General features: G+C 41.8%; 1 protein-coding gene across 10 annotated transcripts in view; it reads right to left on the reverse strand.

The window, feature by feature from the left end:
• Positions 1 to 960: 960 nt before the first annotated feature.
• Positions 961 to 23,337, reverse strand: part of lmo7b (LIM domain 7b) — a 43,489-nt gene continuing 21,112 nt past the window's right edge. For 4 of the 10 annotated variants that reach the window (XM_072656768.1, XM_072656769.1, XM_072656767.1 and 1 more), the window contains exons 10-29: positions 22,349 to 22,378; positions 21,593 to 21,800; positions 20,272 to 20,420; positions 19,465 to 19,945; positions 17,544 to 17,816; positions 16,208 to 16,322; positions 14,496 to 14,657; positions 13,094 to 13,269; positions 11,948 to 12,011; positions 9,479 to 9,504; positions 9,252 to 9,359; positions 8,574 to 8,663; positions 7,595 to 7,794; positions 6,889 to 6,933; positions 6,692 to 6,747; positions 6,423 to 6,588; positions 4,874 to 5,143; positions 3,659 to 3,767; positions 2,412 to 2,517; positions 961 to 1,129 (exon numbers count right to left, since the gene is read on the reverse strand). In XM_072656768.1, the coding sequence (XP_072512869.1) occupies positions 1,107 to 1,129; positions 2,412 to 2,517; positions 3,659 to 3,767; positions 4,874 to 5,143; positions 6,423 to 6,588; positions 6,692 to 6,747; positions 6,889 to 6,933; positions 7,595 to 7,794; positions 8,574 to 8,663; positions 9,252 to 9,359; positions 9,479 to 9,504; positions 11,948 to 12,011; positions 13,094 to 13,269; positions 14,496 to 14,657; positions 16,208 to 16,322; positions 17,544 to 17,816; positions 19,465 to 19,945; positions 20,272 to 20,420; positions 21,593 to 21,800; positions 22,349 to 22,378 (2,857 nt within the window). In that variant the 3' untranslated portion in view covers positions 961 to 1,106. The remainder of the gene's footprint in view (positions 1,130 to 2,411; positions 2,518 to 3,658; positions 3,768 to 4,873; positions 5,144 to 6,422; positions 6,589 to 6,691; positions 6,748 to 6,888; positions 6,934 to 7,594; positions 7,795 to 8,573; positions 8,664 to 9,251; positions 9,360 to 9,478; positions 9,505 to 11,947; positions 12,012 to 13,093; positions 13,270 to 14,495; positions 14,658 to 16,207; positions 16,323 to 17,543; positions 17,817 to 19,464; positions 19,946 to 20,271; positions 20,421 to 21,592; positions 21,801 to 22,348; positions 22,379 to 23,337) is intronic. The other 6 variants (XM_072656771.1, XM_072656776.1, XM_072656770.1 and 3 more) reach the window with 6 other exon arrangements.

Consider the following 23,337-nt stretch of genomic DNA (forward strand, 5'->3'; position numbering starts at 1 on the left):
GCAGACTGGTTCATCCAGGTTTGCTTGCTCTCCCTCTTTTAATTGACCTCAGCCAGTGTAGGCAGGTTTTTTTTGTCCCCCCCTCTACCACCAGTTTCCCACAGGGGTATGAACAGACATATTTGACACTCCAACATTTCTAATACCGTCCTTATTTGGAGATAGGCGTGATTTTTAAATACTGTAGTATAGTGCATTACCCCAGTAGAAGCTGCTCTTTTAAAACGAGCTACACAAAATCCTAGCCATTAACAACTGCACTGTCTTCAGGTCAGTAAAAAAGTCTGCTCCATCAGTGTCCTGCCCATGTTCTTTCAGTAGTCTATTACACAGAACTGCAGAGAGAAAGAAAGCCTACAGTGCCAGCTAGTGGAAGCAGAAGAACATCAGTGAAACTAGCCATGTGAATAAAATGCATATGGGATCCTTTTATTTACAAATATAAGCCAGTTCATTTATTAGATAGATACACTGCTACTCCGCCCCAACACAAATCATTTAAGTTTACTCCCCAGACTTAACAAACTTAATTTACTCCCCCAAAATTAAACTGTGTGCATTTTAAAGACAGAAAACAGAAAGTGCTCATATCCTGTGCTTATTTAAGTACTAGTCTATACATATATAAATATATTAAACCAACCTGTGAGAAGAAAAGCAAAATCAAAACGATGCCCACGTTCCAAAGCAGCAATGCTCTTAGAATATATATCTAAATAACAAACAACAATAAAAGACTTCTTGGAGATTAGCTGTCACTTTAGCTGTGCTATCAAGATGAACTAACCTGTTCCTATGACTGACAAAGACACCATTTGAGTGCTAATGCGTAGATAACCAGATTCAGCGACCTGATTAAACTCTGTTAACCCAAAAGAAACTGAAAAGCCACAAAGAAAAGAAATGTATTGGTCTCGATTCACAAAGAGATGGCAGAATGCAATGACCTACACAAACATGAATATTAACGTTTATTTCATGACCAAAGTAAAAGGTAGCAAGCAGATGGCTGTGGTAAGGGTCAGTATTACGCTGTGCTAACGTCCACGGTGTCAGAAGCCTCTTCAGCAGAAGTGTTCTCCAAGATCTCCTGGAACGTGCTGTGATCACTTGGGGATCCCGGGACGGACTGTGAAGACACCAACATTATTACTGATACATGTTGCTATCAATGACTGCACTTCGTTCCGGCTACGCAAGCTGGTTAAGAAGGTTCTAACCTTGCTGTTATTTTACCATTACAGCACTTTTCTTGTTCTCCAACAAACACTGCACCACTCCGCTAAATGCCGTTGCTGTAAATCCTATAATCGACCAGGAAGTAGCGTAACAAGAACGACTGAAAACCAAACTAAAAGTATTAAGACCAGGATGATCAACAACCATCACCACCACAGGACAACTGACAAATTAAAAAAAAAACTGAGTGGGAAACAGAGTTTAATGAGTTGGTGCATATAAGAGCCAGAGAAGGAACTGCATGTTGTTTCGTGAGTGGAGTTCATTACTGTGAAGCAGCAACAAGCTGCTTGCTAGAGAACTATAATTTGGTGGAAGGATATGTGCCATAGCATAGACAGTAAAACTAGCCTAGCGTAGACAGTAAGACTATCTTCATCAATAAGCAGGTACAGCACAAAAAGAAAGAGCAACAGTGACCTTTTGTTTGTCAAAGAGTGAACCCAGTCATTATCATCTGTACAGTTAAACCTCAGATCTGGATGGATGTTCACTGTATGTTTGCATTAAGCAGGCGTTTAAACATTCAAAATTAACACAATTAAAACAATGAAATGGACCGAATTGCTGGCTGCGCTGGCTCTGTGCAGAAACTGATTAGCTGGGGAGTATTAGGGATGTTCTAAAAAGCAAATGGTGTGAAGGGCTCAGTTCATTGGTAGTAAACATCATATTTTATAGGGATGAGCTGTCCCATTTTATCAACTCCTGCTCTTCCGCTGCATTGTTCCAGATTGAGAGGGGGGGGGGGGGGGGGGGGTGTTGGTACATGAGCAATATGACTGCATCCAAAATGGATTTTTGGATGCAATCCATGACAGACATGATCAAGCTTCTGCACACTCAACCTGCTGACACTTCTAAAAACTGTACTTCCCATGACACCAGTCTGCAGTCATCTGATCCTGGACAGTTTACCTGATCCAGGTCACCAACATTCTAACCATGTTCAGCTGTATTTTGTGTTTGTATAAATACAAGTCTTCGTCAGTCTCTCTTTGTGACGTATTGCCAACCTGAAGTAACGGTCAGTTACCATTAAAAGTATTAAACGTCAATATCCAGCCCTAGTGCTGTGGTAAGTTTAAATCATGGGCACATCCTGAAAACTTCACAATGAAATCAAAGCTAATCATCAAAAAGGATAACTGGAGTGAGGTGGTCAGGCTCACCTCGGAGTCTGCTGTAGCAGGTGTCACAGAAGAGCTGTCTGTGTCGGACTCGCACCTGAGCTCTGGACTGGGAGCCTCGGCCAAGGTCAGTCCTGCAGCTGACACACTGAAGAACAGCAAAATCAGTGAGACACAGTGGGGGATAACCCAGCTTGACTGACTGATTATGGATCACCCCTGGTATGAACCTCTTGCATGAAATAGAAATCAAATAATTAAAGGCTGACTGTAATGATTTTTAATAAACAGTGAAGAATAGCAGCTTTCCAATTTAACATTATCATTAATGCCAATACATTGCATATGTTAACTAATCACTGCAGCCCTAACAGATACAAAGAGGAGTCATAGTGATCCAAAATCACTCAAGAAGAATGATTGGAACCCATTTGCAAAGCAAGCTGAGCTGATCTGAGGTCAGATCAGATCAAATAGACCCTCCACCAAGGCCCAACCCAAGATATAATGACCATGAAAACCCAAAACAGACCTGTAAGAAGTACAGCTTTAAACAAGCCCAGGACAAATGTAAAACATGAATGAGTAAAACCATTATCTGCCATTTTGTGAGAAAACACTTGTAACCCAGCGTGAGCCAGAAGAGACCACAAGAATCTAAAAGCTTGTGCAAATGTTAGAATTACTGTGAAGACAAGATTAGGCAACCCAAGGCAATACAGCTCTGTGAACGGCAGCAGGATCTGTAATTGACTTTCCCAGGAATAGAAAGGTGAGCCATTGATTTACTGTTATGAACCTACAGAAAAGGGGGGGGGGGTCTGTCATAGAGGCAGTCAAATCACATGCAGCGTCTAGGAGAGCAAGACACTAATATTTTTATTACATTTATTTTCAACAGAATTCTGAATCAGTGGCTTCAGCATCGCTTGATTAATCACTGAGAAAATGCTGAGATTAAGAACTGTCCATAAGACCTTCCCAATTACCTCCTTAAATTGGGACATTGCTAATTAACACTAAATATTACATTAGCCTTGGAGTGTTCCCCTGCTGCAACACGGTTCTGGTGTGTCGGGATTAGGGCTAAATGTGCAGGGAAGGGGAGCACTGCCTTAGCTCATAAAGCAGCATGTGATCTGATGCCTAGCCCAACACAAAGGAGGGATCTTCTGTTAGTATTGTGAGGCATAAGGTGCTCTTCTCCTAGAGGGTTCAACCAGCCCATTTGTAGGAGACACATGGCAGGTCAGCAGGTGTCTCGGGTATCAGGTGACCTCCGGGCTCACCTTAAAGCACCCAATGTGAAAGCACAGGTCCAGAGTGTCGATGACCATGGCTGCTCCCTTACCCAGCGGCAGCTCACAGCGCGAGCAAAGCCGCCTGCCACTCACCAGCCTATGGGACACGGCAATGGCACGGTTAGGCTAAAACAAGGTTCACCCTCTGGTCTGACTGTGTGGAACTGGAGGATGAACGAAGGAGCCAAGACTGATACATTAAATAGCATTTCTGTTAAATCTTGATTCGGGAGTAGGGAAGAGCTGGGCACAAAGTAACAAAGGGTAAAATTGCTGTAGACAAAAATGGACCGTAGTTTTAAACAGTAGAGTCTGATTTTAGCAATCTCATATCAACATCATGAGAACTTTGACGATTAGACAATCACATTTTAATTCAGAGTTGAGAATGAACAAGACACATAATCCACTCCTTTATTATCTTAAACATCATCTCGGTGGTTATAATATGAGGGTGACCACTTTTTAAAAAGTACAGCCTCCACATATCAGGGGAGGGACAACAGGCACATGTTTATTCTGCTTTTGTTGGAGTAACTGTCTGTACTGTCTAGTGAAGGCCTAGAGTTTGGAGCATTGCCGTGTTGATTTGGTTGGCAAAAATGTTATTGAAGTCTGTATGTTTGAGGATTACCACCCTACCTCATCCCAAAAGGGCTAAATAAAACCCCCTAACCCACACCTGGCACCAGGCATGGTGCCAAAAGATTCATGTTTATCAGCTCCAGAGAGTCCTATTCTAATGGCAGTACTTTTCTACAGGGACAAGACAAGGCTGTGTATGGGCATTTGCATATCAGCAATGGGTGCAACTTCCAGTAGCTGAATGCATTCCGTAGAAGGGGTGTCAACATTTGGACATTTAGTGTATGCTATATAAATAAAAGGAGTATTTTGGATAAAAGGAGTATTTTGAGTTCCGTCATGTTCTGTGGAAAAGTTTTTTTGCAGCTTTTCTAAAGTAGGGAGACGCTTGACGGGGCATTTAGTTGCAATAAATAAATAAATAAATAAAATGAGGTTGCAGTTGTGCCCTGCTATTCCCCACAGCATATATTCTAGATATTAACAAAGTTAACACATGTGGTTAAGTAAATCCTTTATGTCGAAATGTAATCTAAGAATAACTGACAATCATCTGAAAATGGAGAAAAAAACCCAAAACAAAACAAAAAACCCTCAGATTTTGAGATTTGGTCATACCTGCCATGCTGCTGTGTACTAGGGCGCATCTCCTCAGCACCAGGTGTGATTGGGGGCGTGGAGGAGGTGGAAGAAGGCCGTGACCAGGAGCTCTGTCTTGAAGTGTTGGAGAAAATGGCAGCACCAGGGCCCAGGCTGCAACGACCAGAGTAACCTCTGTAAGGCGTCATGTTGTCCAGGGCGGAGTGTGGCCGGGCTGGGTTCGACATGGTGGAAAACTGCCTGGACAAGGAGCTACTGCTGCTGGGGAGATTGTCCAGAGACTCATATCTGCAAACGGAAGTAAGCGGGATTCTTAAAGACAGTTCAGAGTTTGTTCAGCAGTTTCCCCTCCATACTAAACACAGTGTCTGAGAACAGTATATATAAGTATATATTTTTGTTTAATTCTTTGAGTAGTAATTCACTGCTTATTGGTAGAGAAGCATGCTGGTTTGATTCCAAGGACTGGCTGGAAAGGGTTCAAAGCTGAGGTGCACTTAAACACTTGAGCAAGGCACCTAACCCACAATTGTGTTGGGTAATGTTTCCTAATGTTTCTATTAATATCCTGATGATAATACAGTGCAGACATATGTTTGTTACATTTATAATATTATAATCTAATATTTCTTGAATCTGTAGAGCTTATTTTGCTCTTTCCACTGCATCTTATTGAAAGACTATATGACTCACAGTTACGGATTATGAGGTTATGAAGACGGGTCAAAATACTCATCGTTTCCCTTCACCCTGTTGATTGTGGATTCATGAGTCAATTATCTGCCCCTCATCTGTAATTGCTGGATTTGTGCGTCGGCCAATGGTTTTGTGTTAAACTGACCAGCAGACACAGAAACTAGCCTTCTGCCTCTGGTCATTTCTATACTAAATTACTTCTACATTCCACTACTTTTGTGAACCGAAGACTGTGATAAACTTATTCTATGCGCCCAAACAATTCTTACTCTTGAGTAAAGTTGTGTGAAGAATTTCTTTAATCTGACTTAATTTTTTCAGGTTTATGGTCAGGGCTCTAGGTCACATGGAGTCTCAGAGAGAGCTCAGCCTGTTCATTTTGATACATGTGGGTATTAGCTTATATGCAAGTGCCTTTAAAAGGTGAATTTAGGAAGATATGCAAAACTCAGACTCCGAGGGTTATATAACATGGTAATAGAAGGATGCCCCCCACTCTTATTATTAATACAAATTTAAATGGGATGTTCTGCATAAATTGTAAAGGTCTGTGTTTGCTGAATTTGCATTTCCACTTCCTGAAATTCTCATAAATGGGAGCCCCAACATCCTCCATGTGGAAACAATCTGAAATTTGTAATTTGCAATTTCTGTACTGCTTCTGCTGTTCACATCAGCATGCTGTGCACTGTGCGAATAACCCACATGAGCAATACTCAGAGGGGGGCAACAATGCTACTAAGATGAGAGAGCCCTACCAGCATATACACCAAGTTTGATTCTGTTGAACTCCTGCTTGAGCTGCATTTTTATGCCTTGCAGCAGCTGATTAAGCATATCAGAGTCAGAAGCCGTTGTGTGACAGACAGACCTCCGCATCGGTGCCACGTTGATGGGTTCCTTGTAGATGGTGCAGGTACTGCGCTGTCGGATCCAGCTGCTGTCAGTGTGGAGCTGAGTTTTCTTCCTCATCTCTTCCAGGATCTGCTGACGCTCCTTTTCTGCCTGAGACAGCCGTCCTCTCCTTTTAAAACTCGCTACCGGGAATACAGAGAGGGAATGCAGTCAAAGGACAGGAGACACAACAAGAGCTAATTAGGGCACATGGAAAGTACATAAGCTGTCAAGAACAGGTCAGACCTCTGGAATCTTGCTTGTGACTGCTGTCAAGGATTGGTGTTGATTTGGACTTTTTCCTGTTAAAAAAATAACCAATTAGGAAAGCTTGGGAAAACAAAGATAGCCTATTAGGTTATTATCTGATAGGGAAAACAAATTACACATACACAAGAACTTCACATTCAAAGCAATGCACCCAAGCGCAGAAGCATACTAACCTGTCCGTGGCTGTGAGCTTGGCAAATCCACAGGATTCTCTAGACCTGACATACAGCGTAGCCACAGCAAGCAGCAGACACAACAAAACAGCAATATTTGCAGCATATTAAAAATCAAAGCAAAAATACACAACATATCTAATTAATTGCACAGATGTGTAAATGCACACAACTTATCTAATCCCTGTCGAGAAGTACTTTCAATAGAATAGGACTTTCTGGAGCAAACACACCGCCAAATCTACTGCCACCATACCTAAGGCATGGCATGGGCTACAGGGCAATAACACCCCGAGCATTGAGCTGTGGAGCAATGTAACCGTGTTGTCTGGAATGATGGTGCTCCATCCAATACTTCAGCGAGGTGGGGAAGAACATCCAGACCTCACTAATGCTCTTGTCACTGAATGCAATGAAACGCTCACAGCAATGTTCCAAAATCTAGTAGAAAGCACTCTTCCCTAGACAGTAGGGACGGTTACTCCAACAAAAGCAGGATAACCCATTTTAATAGCCTTTCAATAGCCTCCTGATACCTTTGTCCATATTGTGTGGGGGTATATTTTATATAATAAATAAAAGCCATTAGGCTAGTTGCAAAATTTTACTTCTTATTAAGCATGCCATTTTACAACACTTTAATGTTTGTAATACACAACAGCACTGGACAGTGCACAACAGGTAATAGGAGGTTTCCACTTCTCACCATTGGCTATCCTTTGTGGATGACCCCCAATCCTCCTTGGTCTGATGGCCTGTTGATATTTGCATAGTGACCTGCCTGCCTTGTAAAGGTGCAACCTCTGCAGCATATTGACTAGAAAGAGTGGAGGAAGCTGACTGGTACAGGAAAGGGGGTGGGGTGAAAGGAGCAGTGGTTCCATTCGACATAGTAAGGGGTCTCTGCTGGAGATAGAAGATGAGGAAGAGGGAAATAATTATAGTTAATAGGATATATATAAAACAGCACATCATTTGAAATACTCTCTTTTCTATGAAGTCTATTAACTGTAACGTTACTCAATTGTGCTTGAGTAGTTAGCAAGACTGATCAAAGGTGGTCCACAGTGTACGGTGCATTATAAGCATTAAGCATTCTCTGATCCCCTTAAAAAGCTTGAGTACTGGATCCTGAGGTTAATCTAGCAGACTACAAATCATTGAAATGTCAAACATCATTACTCCAGATTAATTTAATTAATGTATGCATCATGGAATATATCCATCATTTAATATAGAAACCCAAGATTCCCTTTTAGACTGATATTTCTGCCACTCAGAGCCAGTATCAGCCCGATTTGCTGTTCCCACTACATATATAAAATATGCGCTTTTCACTTAACACCTGAAGCTGCTGAGCCACTTTTCTGATTATGATTTTAATCATCATATTCAGGGGATCCCCTCCCCTCCCATACAATGCTCCAGACACAAGTCAAGGCACACATGTGCACAGCCAGCCAGAACCTCTTTTTTCTTTTTTTAACTGCTGCTGATGCAGCGCCAAGTATTCAACATGCTTGGAGGAAAGCAGACGCCAGTACTACAAAATGTGTTGCTATGCATGCATGTACTGTTTTAGGCTTGGACTGGATTCCTGGTTTCTGTTTTTTATTTCGTTTTTGGGGACCACTACCACTACAGTACGGCTGCAGTGTGACAAGTGATGCATCTGGCCATCTGACCTCAGGGCCGCAGTATTCCTCTCCTCCCGCTGCCAGCTGAGCTCTCCTCCATTCTTCCTCCAGTCGCTCCTGATCACGCCTGTACTTCTCCTGACACACAAACAATATTTTCAATATTATTATAAACAAGCACCTGGCTCAGTGTTTAAATGCTTTAACCAGAGGAGAAACACCAGTAAAACAGCACTGTAGACTGTGTGTGTTGACATGATTTGTACTTTGCAGTTCTTTGTCAGATTTGTCCTTTCATGATAAATGGAACAATAGAAATGCTCCAAAATAAGTTTACCATTTTTGAAATACACAATTGAACAGTGATGAATGAACACTTGGTGCATTCACATGCACACTAACATCACGGTCATTATCTAATTTCAGCAGTTATCAGATTTAACCTATTAACATACACCTAGAGCTACATTACGTGTGTGTGTGTGTGTGTGTGTTTGTGTGTGTGTGTGTGTTTGTGTGAAGGTTGGGTGTGTTTGTTACTTCTGTAATGTCAGTTATTGTGCACTGAGAGCTACTGTAACCAAAAACAAATTCCTTGTATGTGTAAGCATACTTGGCCAATAAAGTCCGATGCTGATTCTGATTAGGACCCCCTTTAAATTGAGCCCACTCAAGTTAATCTGATAGTACACATTTCTGCATTAATTTTGCACTACTTCTACCTACCTGCAGGAGGCGCTCCTGCTCCATTTGCCATTTCTCCTGCCTTCTCCTTTCCTCCTCTGTGTCCCATGACCAACGTGAAGATGACGCACTGATGGAGGGAACCTGCAGCTAAATAAAAAAAAAAAAAAAAAAAAAAAAAAAAAGGACGGAACATTGAATTAGGAATTTAACAACCGATTAACATTTTTATTAAATGAGGGAGAGAATGGTCAAGAGAGCCGACTTACATCAGAAATGGCGGATTCTGACCCTCCTAGCAGAGGAGAGAAAGCAGAAGCCAAGTTAACGGGCCAATATTCAACAGGCACTTTCAACTTACACACCACCCGACAGCACTAAACATCACCGCACCCACACAGTAATTTTGCTAATCATAAATTTACACAGATTAATTTGAAGGCCATGCACACTTGGAATGATACAACTCTCAAAAAAAACAAACCAAAAACACCACACACAGCACACAGACAGCGCACACTGCCTTCATTTACCACAGAGGTAGACCCAAGAGTCCACTGTGGAACCAGAGGAACCTGGAGAGGTATAAGGTTTTGCATTATGATCTCAAAGCAAAACTAACAGTTGCCTGATTAAACACACCTTTTTCCCCCCCAAAATGGCTGACCCTTTGATTCCTACAGATTGATCCTAGATATGCATTCCTGATTAAATTATTTTATAGATACATGACATGCCCAGAGCTACCAGTGTGGCACAGCATCTCTAAAAATACAGTTTTATATAAAGTAATAATGCCCTAGTAGTAATGCCCTGCACTTCATACAAGAATAAAAAAGGTGCTACAAAGACGATCCCATCGAAGAACCATGTGAAGAACCACTAATGTGGCAACTAGCATAAAAAGCTGCTTATCTGGGCCCCAACATTAAAACACCAATATTAGAATAAATACTAAGAACGTTCTTACTAAAAGTCGTGGTTTTCCATCACCTCATGGGGGTCTAATATTATTTATAGTGATCATTCAACACCTGGTTTGGTGGATCACTGCTTAATGTGGTTAAATCAGATGAGCTGCTGCTGATAGAATTGAAAACACAGGCCATGCACTGGCTGGGGGCATCCAGGAGAAATCTGGACCCAAGCTTTCTTCTTCAGACTAGCTCACAAGATATCAACTACTTTCTTCAGAATGAGAAAATCTGGCTCCTTTTTTACTTTACTTATGTTTAACTTTAAATAAAAAAAAAACTAAAACCTCTGCACAGTACATGTGACAAACCTTTCAAACGGTTTAAAGATGCCAGTTTAAAGTTCCTTAAAGTTTCTTTAAAAGATTCTTTACACTCTAGACATTTTTTTTTTTTTACAATTTTGGTCCCTTTTTTACAATCCTATGGCAATGCTTGTAGAAGGGTAATAATAAGTGTACAAAAGTAAGTGTGCGAGTGGAGTGTAAAGAACCTTTTAAAGTTGAAAGAACGTTTGAATTTTCACAACCACAGGCTAGTTGGTTAATGTGTAATTGCAGGTTATCATGTTGTCTTTGTTAAAATAGATTTTAATCAATTAATCAATTTGAATGGTTAAAAGGTCCCAAAGAATGTATTTAAATATGGTTTTGGCAAATAAATAAATAAATAATAAAATAAAACTACAACAATAATGTGGTTTTACTGGCTTATTTACCACCATGTTATTTTGCTTATTTAATTTCAATTTTATGAAAGGCTAAGGTCATTGTCACATTTTACAGTTTCGTCAGCTTTGATTATTTGATTACACATCACTAGAGGGCTGGGTGAGTGTACATTTTGGGGGCATATAAATATGAGCCAAGACTGTTCTGTAACAGTTTAGGGGGTTAGGGTTTGATATTGATCCGTTTTACGGCTCTGTTTTGGTTATTCCAGCGTTTGAAGTTCACGATATGTCAGTTGCATGTACAGAACATTATTCATCTTTACTAAGGAAAACTTAGTTTGACATTCTAGGGCCCCTAAAGTTTCTACATGTGCTATGGCATCTCTCAGAGACTCAAAGGGGCAAGTTCCTCCTCTGGGCAGTCATGTAAACTATTTCTTTTAGACATTGGTTTATGGTGCAAGGGCACTTTTGTTTACACCTAGTGTCACAGCTGACAGATGTTCCTCTGCCTCAGTAGGGGTTTCACACCAGTCAGAACCACACTTAACCCAAATAGGAACCTGGGAATTAAACTGTTGCCCCACCGAAGCCACATTCAGCACAGATGTGAATTAACTGGAAGCAGTTCATAACCAACACAGCACAAACAAGTCGATGCCTGTAGGGTAGTGTTCCACACCTTGGCCCAGGAGGCCCACTGCCCTACATGTTTTTGGTGTTTCCCCTGCTTTGGCACACCCACTTGAGCTCAGTAAGGACTAGATAATGAGTTAATTAGTTGGGGTCAGGTGTGCTGGCAGCAGGGAAGGCACTAAAATGAGCTGGACCAGGGTTGGGGGACCACTGTTGGTGGTTAGGGGTCATTTTACCTTTTCGCATGAAAAATTCTAACCTCCTTTTGCGATTGCTCAGAATTATGCGCTCATATTCTACACAGTAAGAGAGGATGTGTAAGTAAATATACACAAAAAAGTGAAGGTCTTTTCTTAACTGTTGAACTTTCTCACTTCAGTACATCTGACATTAGAAATGGCACATTTAAATAGAGGCTAATCTGATGCAGCAATTACGCCCAAAACAATGCTCACCTTTGTTTCTCGGTGCAGCCGGAACATCACGGGCGTTTCTATTCACCGCCTTCACTGGCAAACCCTAAGCCAATGTTGAAGACAGATGTAAGAAGACACTATTGCATTGGTACATATTAGTAAATAACATACACAGAACACTAACACTGCATTCATACAAAACTCCAGCAGATAAACTGGCACTGCTTCAGATATTAATATAGAATCTAGAAGTTGTCAAACATCCAATTCATACAATTTTCCTCTAAATTCACCAAAACAAGTTTGTTCTTTAGTCTTGCACTTGAGCTACACTGCAAAAACTGACCGTTTGACCGTTCAATCTAAACAAAATTATTTAATGTGTTTACAAGCAATTGAACAATTCAACTCAACTGCATATTTTAAAATTCAGCCTTAATTTTTTTTTTTTTATTATTTGAGTTTAATAAATCAAATCCAGTTGCTTTTTACTACATAAGTACTTTTTTTTACCCAATTTTCTCTCTGATTTAGCCAATCCCATTAACCCACCTGCTCACTAGGGCTCACTATCAATTGCAAAACTCCCGACATTAGGAGAGTAAGGACAAGCACACGACTCCTCAGTTACATTTGAAGTCAGCCACCGCCTCTTTTCGAGCTAACACTCATTCGAACAGCACAAGATGCCCAGCATCACAATGGGAGGGATGAGGGAGAGAGAGAGAGAGAGAGAGAGAGAGAGAGAGAGAGAGAGAGAGAGAGAGAGAGAGAGAGAGAGAGAGAGAGAGAGAGAGAGAGAGAGAGAACCCTATTTGCCCAGCCAGAGAGAGAGCATGGTCAATTGGCTGATGATGCGGAAGCAGCATGACCCATGATTCTCACCCATCTCACAATCCTCGGGCCACAGCGTCATAGTGTGCTTTTATTTATTTATTTATTTATCTATTTATTTACTTACAGGTGTTACACTCAATAGTCCAATTGCTTGTTACCACTAAATATACACTGTATTTATTTATTTATTTTTTATATGTTGTATCTTTTTACAGTGTAGATAATAAAAGTGTAGAGAATTACGGGCGAAAACATCAGTCATTCACACAACTTTATCACCCACCGCTGAACAAAAACAGGTGGTTTAAGATACAATGTCACGTACTTCCTCTCATGCAGCATACTCACATTAACAGCATGGCCGTTAACCTTCGCTTCAACCGCCTTCTCCGCAGGCAAGGTGGAGCTGCTGCTGCTGATTGAGACACAGTGCTCAGGCCGACCTACAAGTGTTGAATCCGAACTGGTCAAATTGATGGTCTTATGGCTTTTAAATGGTAGGGATGGGTGGCCGCTGTCCCAGGCTGAGTCCAGTGTCCAAGACATACACACATCCACAGAACCAGAGACAGTTGGTACTGGATATTAATGGAGATTGCTGAAGTCAATCGTAATTGGTTTGAGTTAAATGAATGGCGCGAATAAGCCTTGGGATTAATCAGTACAATGAAAGTGTTGCTGTTCTTTGTTAATAAAAGAAATGCACATGCAGAACCAGTGAGATGGAAAGGAACATTATCTTAAGAAATTAAGTGGATTAAAAGTGGGCTAAAATGAATGCAAAAAAAGCAGCTTACAAATCTTACAGCAAATTAGATTGGAATGAGCCATTAAAAAAAAAAAAAAAAAAAAAAAAAAAAAAAACCAACATGCCTAGCAGGTTTGTATACATTTCCGTAATCTGTCTGCAGTAACTACAACAGAAAAAGCTTTAGGGTACATTACCTATTGGCAATAAAGAGGACATAAACTGAGCAGTGGACAGAGCACCAAGAGACAGAGACCACCTTCCCCACCTTGACACAAAAACAAAAGCCATAGCTTCATACTGTAAAGCGCACCATCATTTTTACACTGTCCAACACAGATGAGGTGATGACCTGACAGTAAAGCTTTAGAAGCAGGTACACAACAAAGCTGCAGTCTGTAATTATTGCACATTAAACAGTCTTGCTGTTTTGACTCTGTACACCAGAACATAAAAGGCATAGAATGCCTTAAATATAATACATATACAATGTAACCCAAAAAACTTGCCCTTACGGATAGTCATTTACATGGCATTTACATAATTCTTGATCATTAAACAAGCCTCAGTTTAAGTAGATCAGTATGTGTGCAATATAAGCATTAATAAGGGTATGTATGTTAGTCATTTCCTATTTACATGTTCATTATTCTAAGCCCAGCAGACCTCAATCTATCCATCTACTTACATACAAACACTTCATACTCAATGAGCTGGAGTACAGAACCAAAACGAGCACTGCAGCGCCTCACTGTGGTAAAAGACTTGTTTTAATTTAAAGCCAGCTTTCATTAAAGACAACATAAACCAGGTGAAAGTAGTAGAAGAGTGTTGCAAGTGTACAGCAGCCGCCACCAAGAGTGCTGGTATTTTGGTAGAAGCCCACCCAACGCATGTGGACTTTAGATGTTTAACAATAAGCCCTGCTGTATTTGACCGTGCATGACCTGGTGACACACACTCTACAGCACAGATGGACATGCCCAGTCTACTCTGCCTCACCATTCTGGCCATGGCGCCGAATGTCCATCAGCAGGCTGCCCTCCTTCAGTGCAGCATCCATGCTGGCCTTCCACTGCTCGTAGCTCATCTCAGCCACGCGCTGCCCACCCACAGCCACAATCTCATCGCCTGCCTGCAGGTGGCACAGCTGAGCCGGGCTGCCTGTGATAAGAGAGTTGGAACATTACAGCGATGAAACCTAGCAACAAATCTTGCTCTAGAAGTTTGAAAATAGCCCCAAACAGGCCCAAAATTTGGAAGATTTGGAAAATGGTAATGCAACAACGAGCCTTTATCGATGCACAAAGATTGAAATGTTGATCTACAACTCCTTTGTTGTACAATTATTGTACAGGCTTCTAAGCAGTATGTAGGACGCTTATGTTTGGAATAGATCAGAGGAGGGTTGAAAAAATAAACAAACATCTCAGATAAGTTTGAACATTTAATTCCAAAGTTTTTCCTGTTGATCCTGCTTTTGTTGGAGTGACGGTCTCTACTGTTCAGGGAAGGCTTTCTAGAAGGCACTGCTGTGTAGATTTGATTACATTCAGTGACAAGAGCATTAGTGAGGTCAGGATCTTGGATGATCGCCACCCCACCTCATCCCCATCTCCTGAATTCATCCCAAATGTATTGGATGGAGCACTAGCCATAGTGCCACTGCTCCACAGCTCAATGCATGCATAAAGAGGCATGGTGCCAAAAGAGTCATATTCTATTGGCAGCACTTCTCTACAGGGACTAGACAAGCTGTGTGTGTACACATTTGCACACCTGTGTCAGCAACGGGTCTGGCTTTAAGCCGCTGAAGTGAAAGAGTCTCCAAACACATGGTCAGTGTATATTTTTAAATTAATTTAATTTTGAAGCAACATGTCCATCAACTACAGTGTATTCCAAAATCCAGTTAGGACCCAAGAGTGTATAGCAGACAAAATAATCAGATAGTGACAGAAGTGACCTCCGACCTCCAACAACAGAATAAAGGCATTGACAGAGGTTAGCAAACCTTTCCACACCTGAGACGGATGAAAACCAACCTCACTAATGTGGCCCACTATGCTTATGATTACCTTTGTGTGTGCCTACACCTAGTCATACACAGGACAAAGCCAACGTTGGGCTCATTCATGCGTACGGCACGCCAACAACCCTAAGATGTGGATCACACTACATCAGCACGACCTCTCAAGCACGCATAACTAATGAGACTGATGCACAGTAAGCAACACCTTCACTGTTCACCATCAATCATTCATGCTAGTCTCCTTTCGTGGACCAAGCCGCAAACGGGTCCTTTTTTCCCCTGAAGTTCATACGTTGGGAGTTTAGGCTGTAAGACTGCCAGATTCACACTGTGTCATTGAGGCAAAAACAGAGACGCAAGGGTTGGCTCTCTACATACTGCCATTTCTGACATATCTGTAAGTCTGTAAGTCTGTAATACTTAAATACTCATATTACTAAGTTCTACTAAATGAAGTACTGGGCACCATCCCTAAAACACCTCACCAGGACAAAGAGTCAACTGCAGTACTCTCAAACATTCCAGTCTAAAGCACAGCAGAGAAAATGACACTACATACCTTTAATAAACCTCAAGTTTATAAAACACCATGTGAGATCATTTCAGGGTTGATTCTGAAATAATCATTTGAAAATAAAGGTAAAAGCAGGCTGATTCAGGGATGGAATCATGTGTGTCTTACCTGGTTGGACAGACTTGATGCGAGCACCAGTGGAATCCCAATGAGCTTGAAAGCCAAAGTCCCTGCCACTGCTGGGCTTCTGATTCAGACTGACTCGCATATCAGAGTGACCCACCTGAAAGAGACACACACAGACACGCACGCACACACACACACACACACACACACACACACACACACACACACACACACACACACACACACACACACACACACACACACACACACACACACACACACACACACACACACACACACACACACACGGCTACTGTGTCACTTGCATCCTGTGGAGAAACTGGAGTACCTTGACATACTGATGCAGCGCTTTCTGCTCTGAACCCCATAAACACACATCATTTAATCTACACTTACAAAACATGAGCAGCAGTCTAAAATTACAGTAAGGTAAATACACTCGCTCATCCGTTCTGACTGACTTTACTGCAGTACTCTACAAAACACTACATATCTTGGCTGATTAACTTTATACTATCTGGACAAAACGACTCATTCCAAAAGTGTTGGATGGAGCACCATCATTCCAGAGAACACAGTTCCACTTATACTCCTCTAGCCCACACCTGGTATTAGACATGGTGCCTATAGGTCCATTTTTGTCTGCTCTAAAGAGTCCTATTCTATTGGCAGTAGTAGACAATTTTTTTACACACATTTGCACATCATGTCAGCTTAAAATAGCTGAATTAGAACAACATTTGGACATTTTACAGTGTATGAGGTGGAACACCACTACATACAAGGTCACAGTACAAAAGCGTAAATTTAGCCAATAAACGACAGACATGCATTGGCTTCACCAATTGTCGAGTGCTACACACCCGGTCATTTCGTCCGTGATTACTAATAGATAACTACAGTACGGTCATAAATAACAGCACTCCAACCATTTACCCCAGATAAAATGGGAAGCATTTTTGAACAAAGCATTTGCACTAATAACCTTACTACCTTACTGGACTCAATATTTATTATACATGGCATAATTTGCACACTACCCCTAATTATTTATTATTCTCTGTCTGTACTGTGTTGTGTCATCTGTCCGCACTTGTATTGTCTTGCACTTGTGTTTTGTATGCACTGTGTCTGTGTTGCACCATGGTCCTGGAGGAACGTTGTTTCATTTCACTGTGTACTCTGTATGTAGTTGAAATGACTATAAAACCCACTTGACTTGACTTTCACAGACCCCAAAATAGAACCCTGTGGGACTTCATCATATAGATTAAATCATTCTGCTATGGTCACTGAAGTAGATGACTTTTAGTTTAACCTAAAGCTGAGCCCAGACAATGAGCAGTACCCCCCTTACCTTGGCCTCCTCGCTCTCAGATGTGGCCCTCTGCTTTAGAGAAGAAGCCACCATGCTAGCAGACATGAAGGAGTGAATCCTAGGAGCAGAGTGATCCTCCTCCTCCCTCACCTCCTCTTCATTCTCCTTCTTCAGGTGGCTGCCGTCATGTCTGCCGGAGCCAGTATGCCCGTCACTGGCTGGGATTATGACCTCCTCTTGGCAAATGAAGGATGCAGGAAGCTGGGGTCGCTCTCGCGTACCTTTGATGAGGCAAGTCTGGGAGTCATCCATCTGCAGGAAGGTAAGGAGACATTTGGGAAAACTTTGAGACTTTGACATTTGGGAGTTTTTACTTTGAGAACAGGATCAAGAAGTCTTCTGGTCTTTGTTCATGCTCGGTTTGAGGACTAAGGAATTCAAGTTCAATCTGATCAAATATTTTTAGATTCTAGCCAGGTCTATTTGGTGCGCTGGCTAAAGAAAATGTATGCAACATCATGCGCTGCTGGAAGCGGAGGAGGAGTGTTGGAGTGTTAAGATAGGCTAACAAGCGTTTCAGAAAAGGACTAAACTATGGAGGCATTCATTACTTTTTAAAGGGGAATCCGAACTTAAATGCGAGCACTGTCTGCAAGTCAACATTATCGAACATGGCAAACCACTCTCTAATGATCTGGGCAGGTGTAATGCTGGCAGTAAGTCCATTTACAGGCTAATGCAAAATATACGTTCTGTATATGTCTGCTGAACGTCATAATACGGGAGAAAGTCGTCTGAGCCTGTTGAAGCAATTTTAATGTTTAAACCAATTAATAAACAAACAAACAAACAAACTTGTATTACAAGCATGTATTTATATACTTCACAAATCTATATAGCAGCCTGATGTTATGTCTGTAAATTAAAACAGTGTGTACCCTTTCATCATACGCAGGACCTCCTTACTGATTTCTAAATGCTAAAAAAATATGTTCCCATATAGGGAACAAAAAACAACCATACAAACAAAAATAAATCCGATCAAACAGTCAAACAGACGAACTGACAAAAGTCTGAGTCGGGTACAGCCCCAATAGACTCACATAGGGGTATAATTAATGCTCTACAGTGAATTTTATCAGGTAGGACTTGGGATGAGACAAACTGAGACTTCTTTAAGAGTGTATTAAAATAAAACATGCTCACAGGAAGGGCTAGAGAGAGAGGGAGATAAAAGGGCACTAGGGCAAAAGCTTGGGTTTCAATATGTGCCCGGAGAATGAAGTGGCATGGCAGCCATGTTCTATTATTCATATGTGATTCGCAAGACGATCAGGCAGAGAGGAGTAACACTAAACTTCCCAGGTAGAACATCGCGCACACACATCCCGAAAAAGCGCACACGCATACACACAGCAACGAAACAGGAATACAAAGGTTGGAGTCACTGGAGACTACAAGCTACCACAACAAAACCTCACAACTCTTTTCAGGGGTATACTAAAAGTAAGGTCAGGAGCAAAGTTGTGGTACAGGATGCATAGAAGCTTGTAAAGACAGATAATCAACAAACACACAAACAAGGTAATAGAATAAAGAAAAGAAGCCAGAGGGGGGAGAACAGACGTAAAAAGAGCCAAGAAGGAAGAACAGAATGCTGCAGTTTATCTACTGACAATTCTGACAATGAAAGTAAGTGGGCAAAGAAACAGCTTACAGACTGGTGTAAACATGAACCTTTGTGCTGATTTTATATATATATATATATATATATATATATATATATATATATATATATATATATATATATATATATATATGTAAAAGTATAAGTGTCTCATGACTTAGTTGTCATCCTAAATAGCTAATTAAATCATAGCTTACACTCCTAATAAGTGACGACCCCACAAACACACGCAAAGACAGACATAAAAGCATACACTAGCTGCAGAGTACTCACAGAACATAACCTGGGCAAAGATGATACCTTGGAGGTCTTGCTACTGAAAGGTCTTGGTGTGACTCCTGTAGAGAGTCGGGAGCCTCCCTCTGACCTTCGGAAGCCCCTGGGCAGGGTGGCGGACATCCGCGTACCCCCAGAAAAAATACCCTCTAGGGACTTGGCACGCTGGACAGGTGCTGCATCCTGCTGACTGAGCTCTGGGTTAGACGACTCCAGAGTAAGGGATGAGGGTTCCACCAGGAAAGACCTAGCTGAGTTCATGGTCGTAGGCATGCTGCAGCTTGAGGGTAGCAGAGAGGCTACAGAAGGTGGAAAAGATTGGTCCGAAGCTAGTGAGCCCAGCTGGGGCTCCTCCTTCAGGGTTAGAGGAGGCTGCGAAGGTGGAAGGGCTCTGCTGGAGGGCTCCTGGGCAGCGGAGGGTCCCCGAGGTCTGGCCTGGGGTTGCTGGTGTGCAGCATACAGCGGGACACGCTGATCACTTTGATGGAGGAGGGAAAAAAAAAAAAAAAAAAAAAAAAAGAGGAGAACAGATGGGACTATCAAATATCACATGCACATCCCAAACTAAACAGACAACATTCACAGTTCCAGGACCAGGTACGGAACAAATCAACAACCCAGATCATAGTCCTGGACTACTCCTCCATGGCACACAACATGTTAGCGGCCAGTTCCCTCAGCTTAGGTGTCCAGAGTGAAACCCCCAAAATACATAAGGTAAGGGTCCTGCAGAACTAGGGTTGGGTAGGGTTGTTCAGAGCTCGACTTACAACCACAATCATATACAAACGGTTTGGGTGTCACCTCTCCTCCTGCACCCCTGTAAGGACAGCAGTCCTCATGCCATCAGTCCCTCCCCCGCCAGCAGAGAGCTCGAGTTGCTCTCTTTCCTCCTTCTTTCTGCGCAGATCAAAGTTGGCACTCAGTCTGCGACTCTTCCACTTGTTCAGGTCCTACAACAGCCAACAGTGAACATATGAGAGAGAGAGAATGAGATGAGATGTCTAAACCAGTGAACGCAGGAGACCAACCAATGAAGGACTGAGGGAATGAAGAAGTGATGAAATATAAATATATATATCAAAATTATGCAACCAATTAATGGGACAAGAAGAAATTAGTGTCAATATCAACGGCTAATGCAGATGACGAACCCTGTCAAAACGTCCTAGGACCACCATGAAAGAAATCAGATCAGCAGATCAGGAATACAATTTTCACCATCAAATAAAAATGATTTAAATATGGGTGAACATTTGCCTGTACAATATGATTAACTTCTAATTATAAATCAGTTTGAAACCATTCTTGTGTCAAAACTTGTAATACTGGACACGACTGACTCATCGTTGTATTACACTGCAGGACCTCCATAAATACCAATAAAAATGCAATGCTCATGTCATGCAGCCCTAGATGCTACTAACAGGATTATAGTTGGTAGAGTGCATCAATCAAGCGGTTTCTTACGGCTGAATAAGGAGTGCAGTGTTTTCATGAAAGCTCACTGATGCCCTCTGTTGGAAAGACTCATAAAACAACAGGAACAGAAAAACGGCCTTAAAAAAAAAAAAAAAAGGTGAGGTACAGTATTTGTAGAACTTACTATTCTGGTGTTTCCTGCTTAGCAATGGAGTATTTCTTTATTTATTTATTTATTTATTAACACATGACCTCAGTAACAGCTTCTTAAAAAAAAGGTATGCTGATGAGCTAATGTATATTAACAGCCAATGCAACAATTCCTTGACTATCAAAATGGACCAAATATCTTAGAATTGGAGCCACAGACTTTAACAAGCATTTAATAAACGTGAACGTGTACCTGTGACAGTGCCTTTAAAAGAACCCGACCCAACGCATCATAAAGATGCTGCAGTTCCCACTAACAGGCTCTGAAAAGTTATGACTTCTCCGAACCACCCTCAAATATGGGTTTCTTTTTGAATCCCCTTGGATGATTCTAGAGGATTAGCATCCGCTCCTGGAGAACTACAGCAGCACAGTCACTACAACTTAAAGCCTTCATAACTATACAACTCATGAACTATGCAGTGCAGGAGAGTCTACTCTCCTAGTCACTGGGAATGCAGAACACCGTTTTGGGCAGTAATGCAGAACTCACATCTTGCCACCTGGCCTCGCTGTCCTTCCCCCTGGTCTGAATGTGCTGGATCTGTCCTGGCTGCACCTGATCTATAGCTGACGAGTCCAGGACTACTTCTCCAGCTTTCCCCTGGTGACTCTGCCAAGATTTTGAGGTGTCAAAGGCCATGTTGCTTTCAGACTCCTGTGGTATGGGCTCCAAGGCGAGGTCACTCATGGACTTGCTCCTGTTGGATTAAGAAAATAAGCAGCTTTAATGAAATGAATTGCGTGTCACAGTGTAATGTAGCAATCTATTGCAGTATAACATTCAAAAGCTTGAAGCCTGCAAATTCTTTGGATTACATCAGCTTTTCCTTATTATACGCACCTTCCCAAGCAGTTAAAGAAGCCTTTAGGCTGCAAGTGTGCAAATAAAAGGTCACCCCAGCATCTACTGCATTAAAGCAAAGGACAAACGCTGGCCACAGAAGCACCACCTTCGAGCAGAATGAAGTGCCAATGACGTGTTTGGAACAGCCAGCACAGTTTGAAGAACAGCATAGCATAATAGCTTCAAGACAGTTGGAGTGAATGGAGGGTCAGCAAAGCCCACCAGCCCAAATTGAATTTGTAAACACATCTGACAATAACAGCAGATGCTGCACAATCAAATGACCAGTCAACTCAGCGGGCGGATGAAGCCACCGTAGCAGAACTGCAGGCAGGAGAGAAAAAACAAAAAAAACAAAACAAAAAAAAAAAACACAACCACAAACAGAGCGCACTCACTCACCCGGCGCGGCGAGAACGTCTCACTGGCACTCTAGGAGATCAGGAAGATAACGACAAATCGAACCAAGTTATTCTCAATTTCATAACTGAGAAGAGATTTTGGAGACAATGACGTCTTTAGAGAATCCATAATAACTCACTTTGACAGGTTTGCATTAGGAGAGAGGGGCGTTTGTTCTTCACTATGCTAATGTAGTTTCTCCCTCAATGCAAAACGTAGTCGTACCACAACATTAAGGATGTTATAAAATGCAAAAATACATAAAGAAAAGTCATCCGAGACACAGAAGATTAGCAGTAGGCAGAGAAGCCTCCAGCATAAAGTTCTTTTATTAAATTCTACACAGCTCAAAAGGTCTTTCAGTGCCATTTCCATGTCTGTGAGAAATTACAAGCAAAGGTCAGTAGGCCTCCATTGCTCCCACCGGGGTGAGATCATCAAAGAGAAGCAACTCCAAGACATTCATCATATGAATGATGCAAATTCAGAGTGTGTGTGTGTGTGTGTGTGTGTGTGTGTGTGTGTGTGTGTGTGTGTGTGTGTAGTCCAAGGCCTATAAAATCCCTTTTGATCCAATTGGAGACCTGACATTGCTGTAAAACACAACATTACACGAGCAACATGGCCTTTAAATAGGAGAACCCTGCTAGCATGGCTACTATTCCCAAATGCATGAAGAGCATAGCTAGTTCATATGTACTCATTATGGCTAAACAAAGTGGGGAAATGCTGTTCGGGTTGTTTGTGGCGATACCATGATCGGACCTTGATCCAATCCAACTATCGGGTGTACTCTGCAAGTTTGAGCTAAACTGCTCTGCAGGAGGTGTTCCCCCAGACAGGTCTGACCAATAAGCAGAGAGAACAAGCTCGGGTGATTTATAGTGACACATTTTGGGGTGCCTGAATTTTTCCATGTGTGAAAAACTGAACCAAGGGGAAAACGCCCAAAGTAAACAAACTACAAGTGTGACGTGTATGCAGTTCTC

The sequence above is a fragment of the Salminus brasiliensis genome, chromosome 15, assembly GCF_030463535.1.
Source record: "Salminus brasiliensis chromosome 15, fSalBra1.hap2, whole genome shotgun sequence".
In the NCBI taxonomy this organism is placed as follows: domain Eukaryota; kingdom Metazoa; phylum Chordata; class Actinopteri; order Characiformes; family Bryconidae; genus Salminus; species Salminus brasiliensis.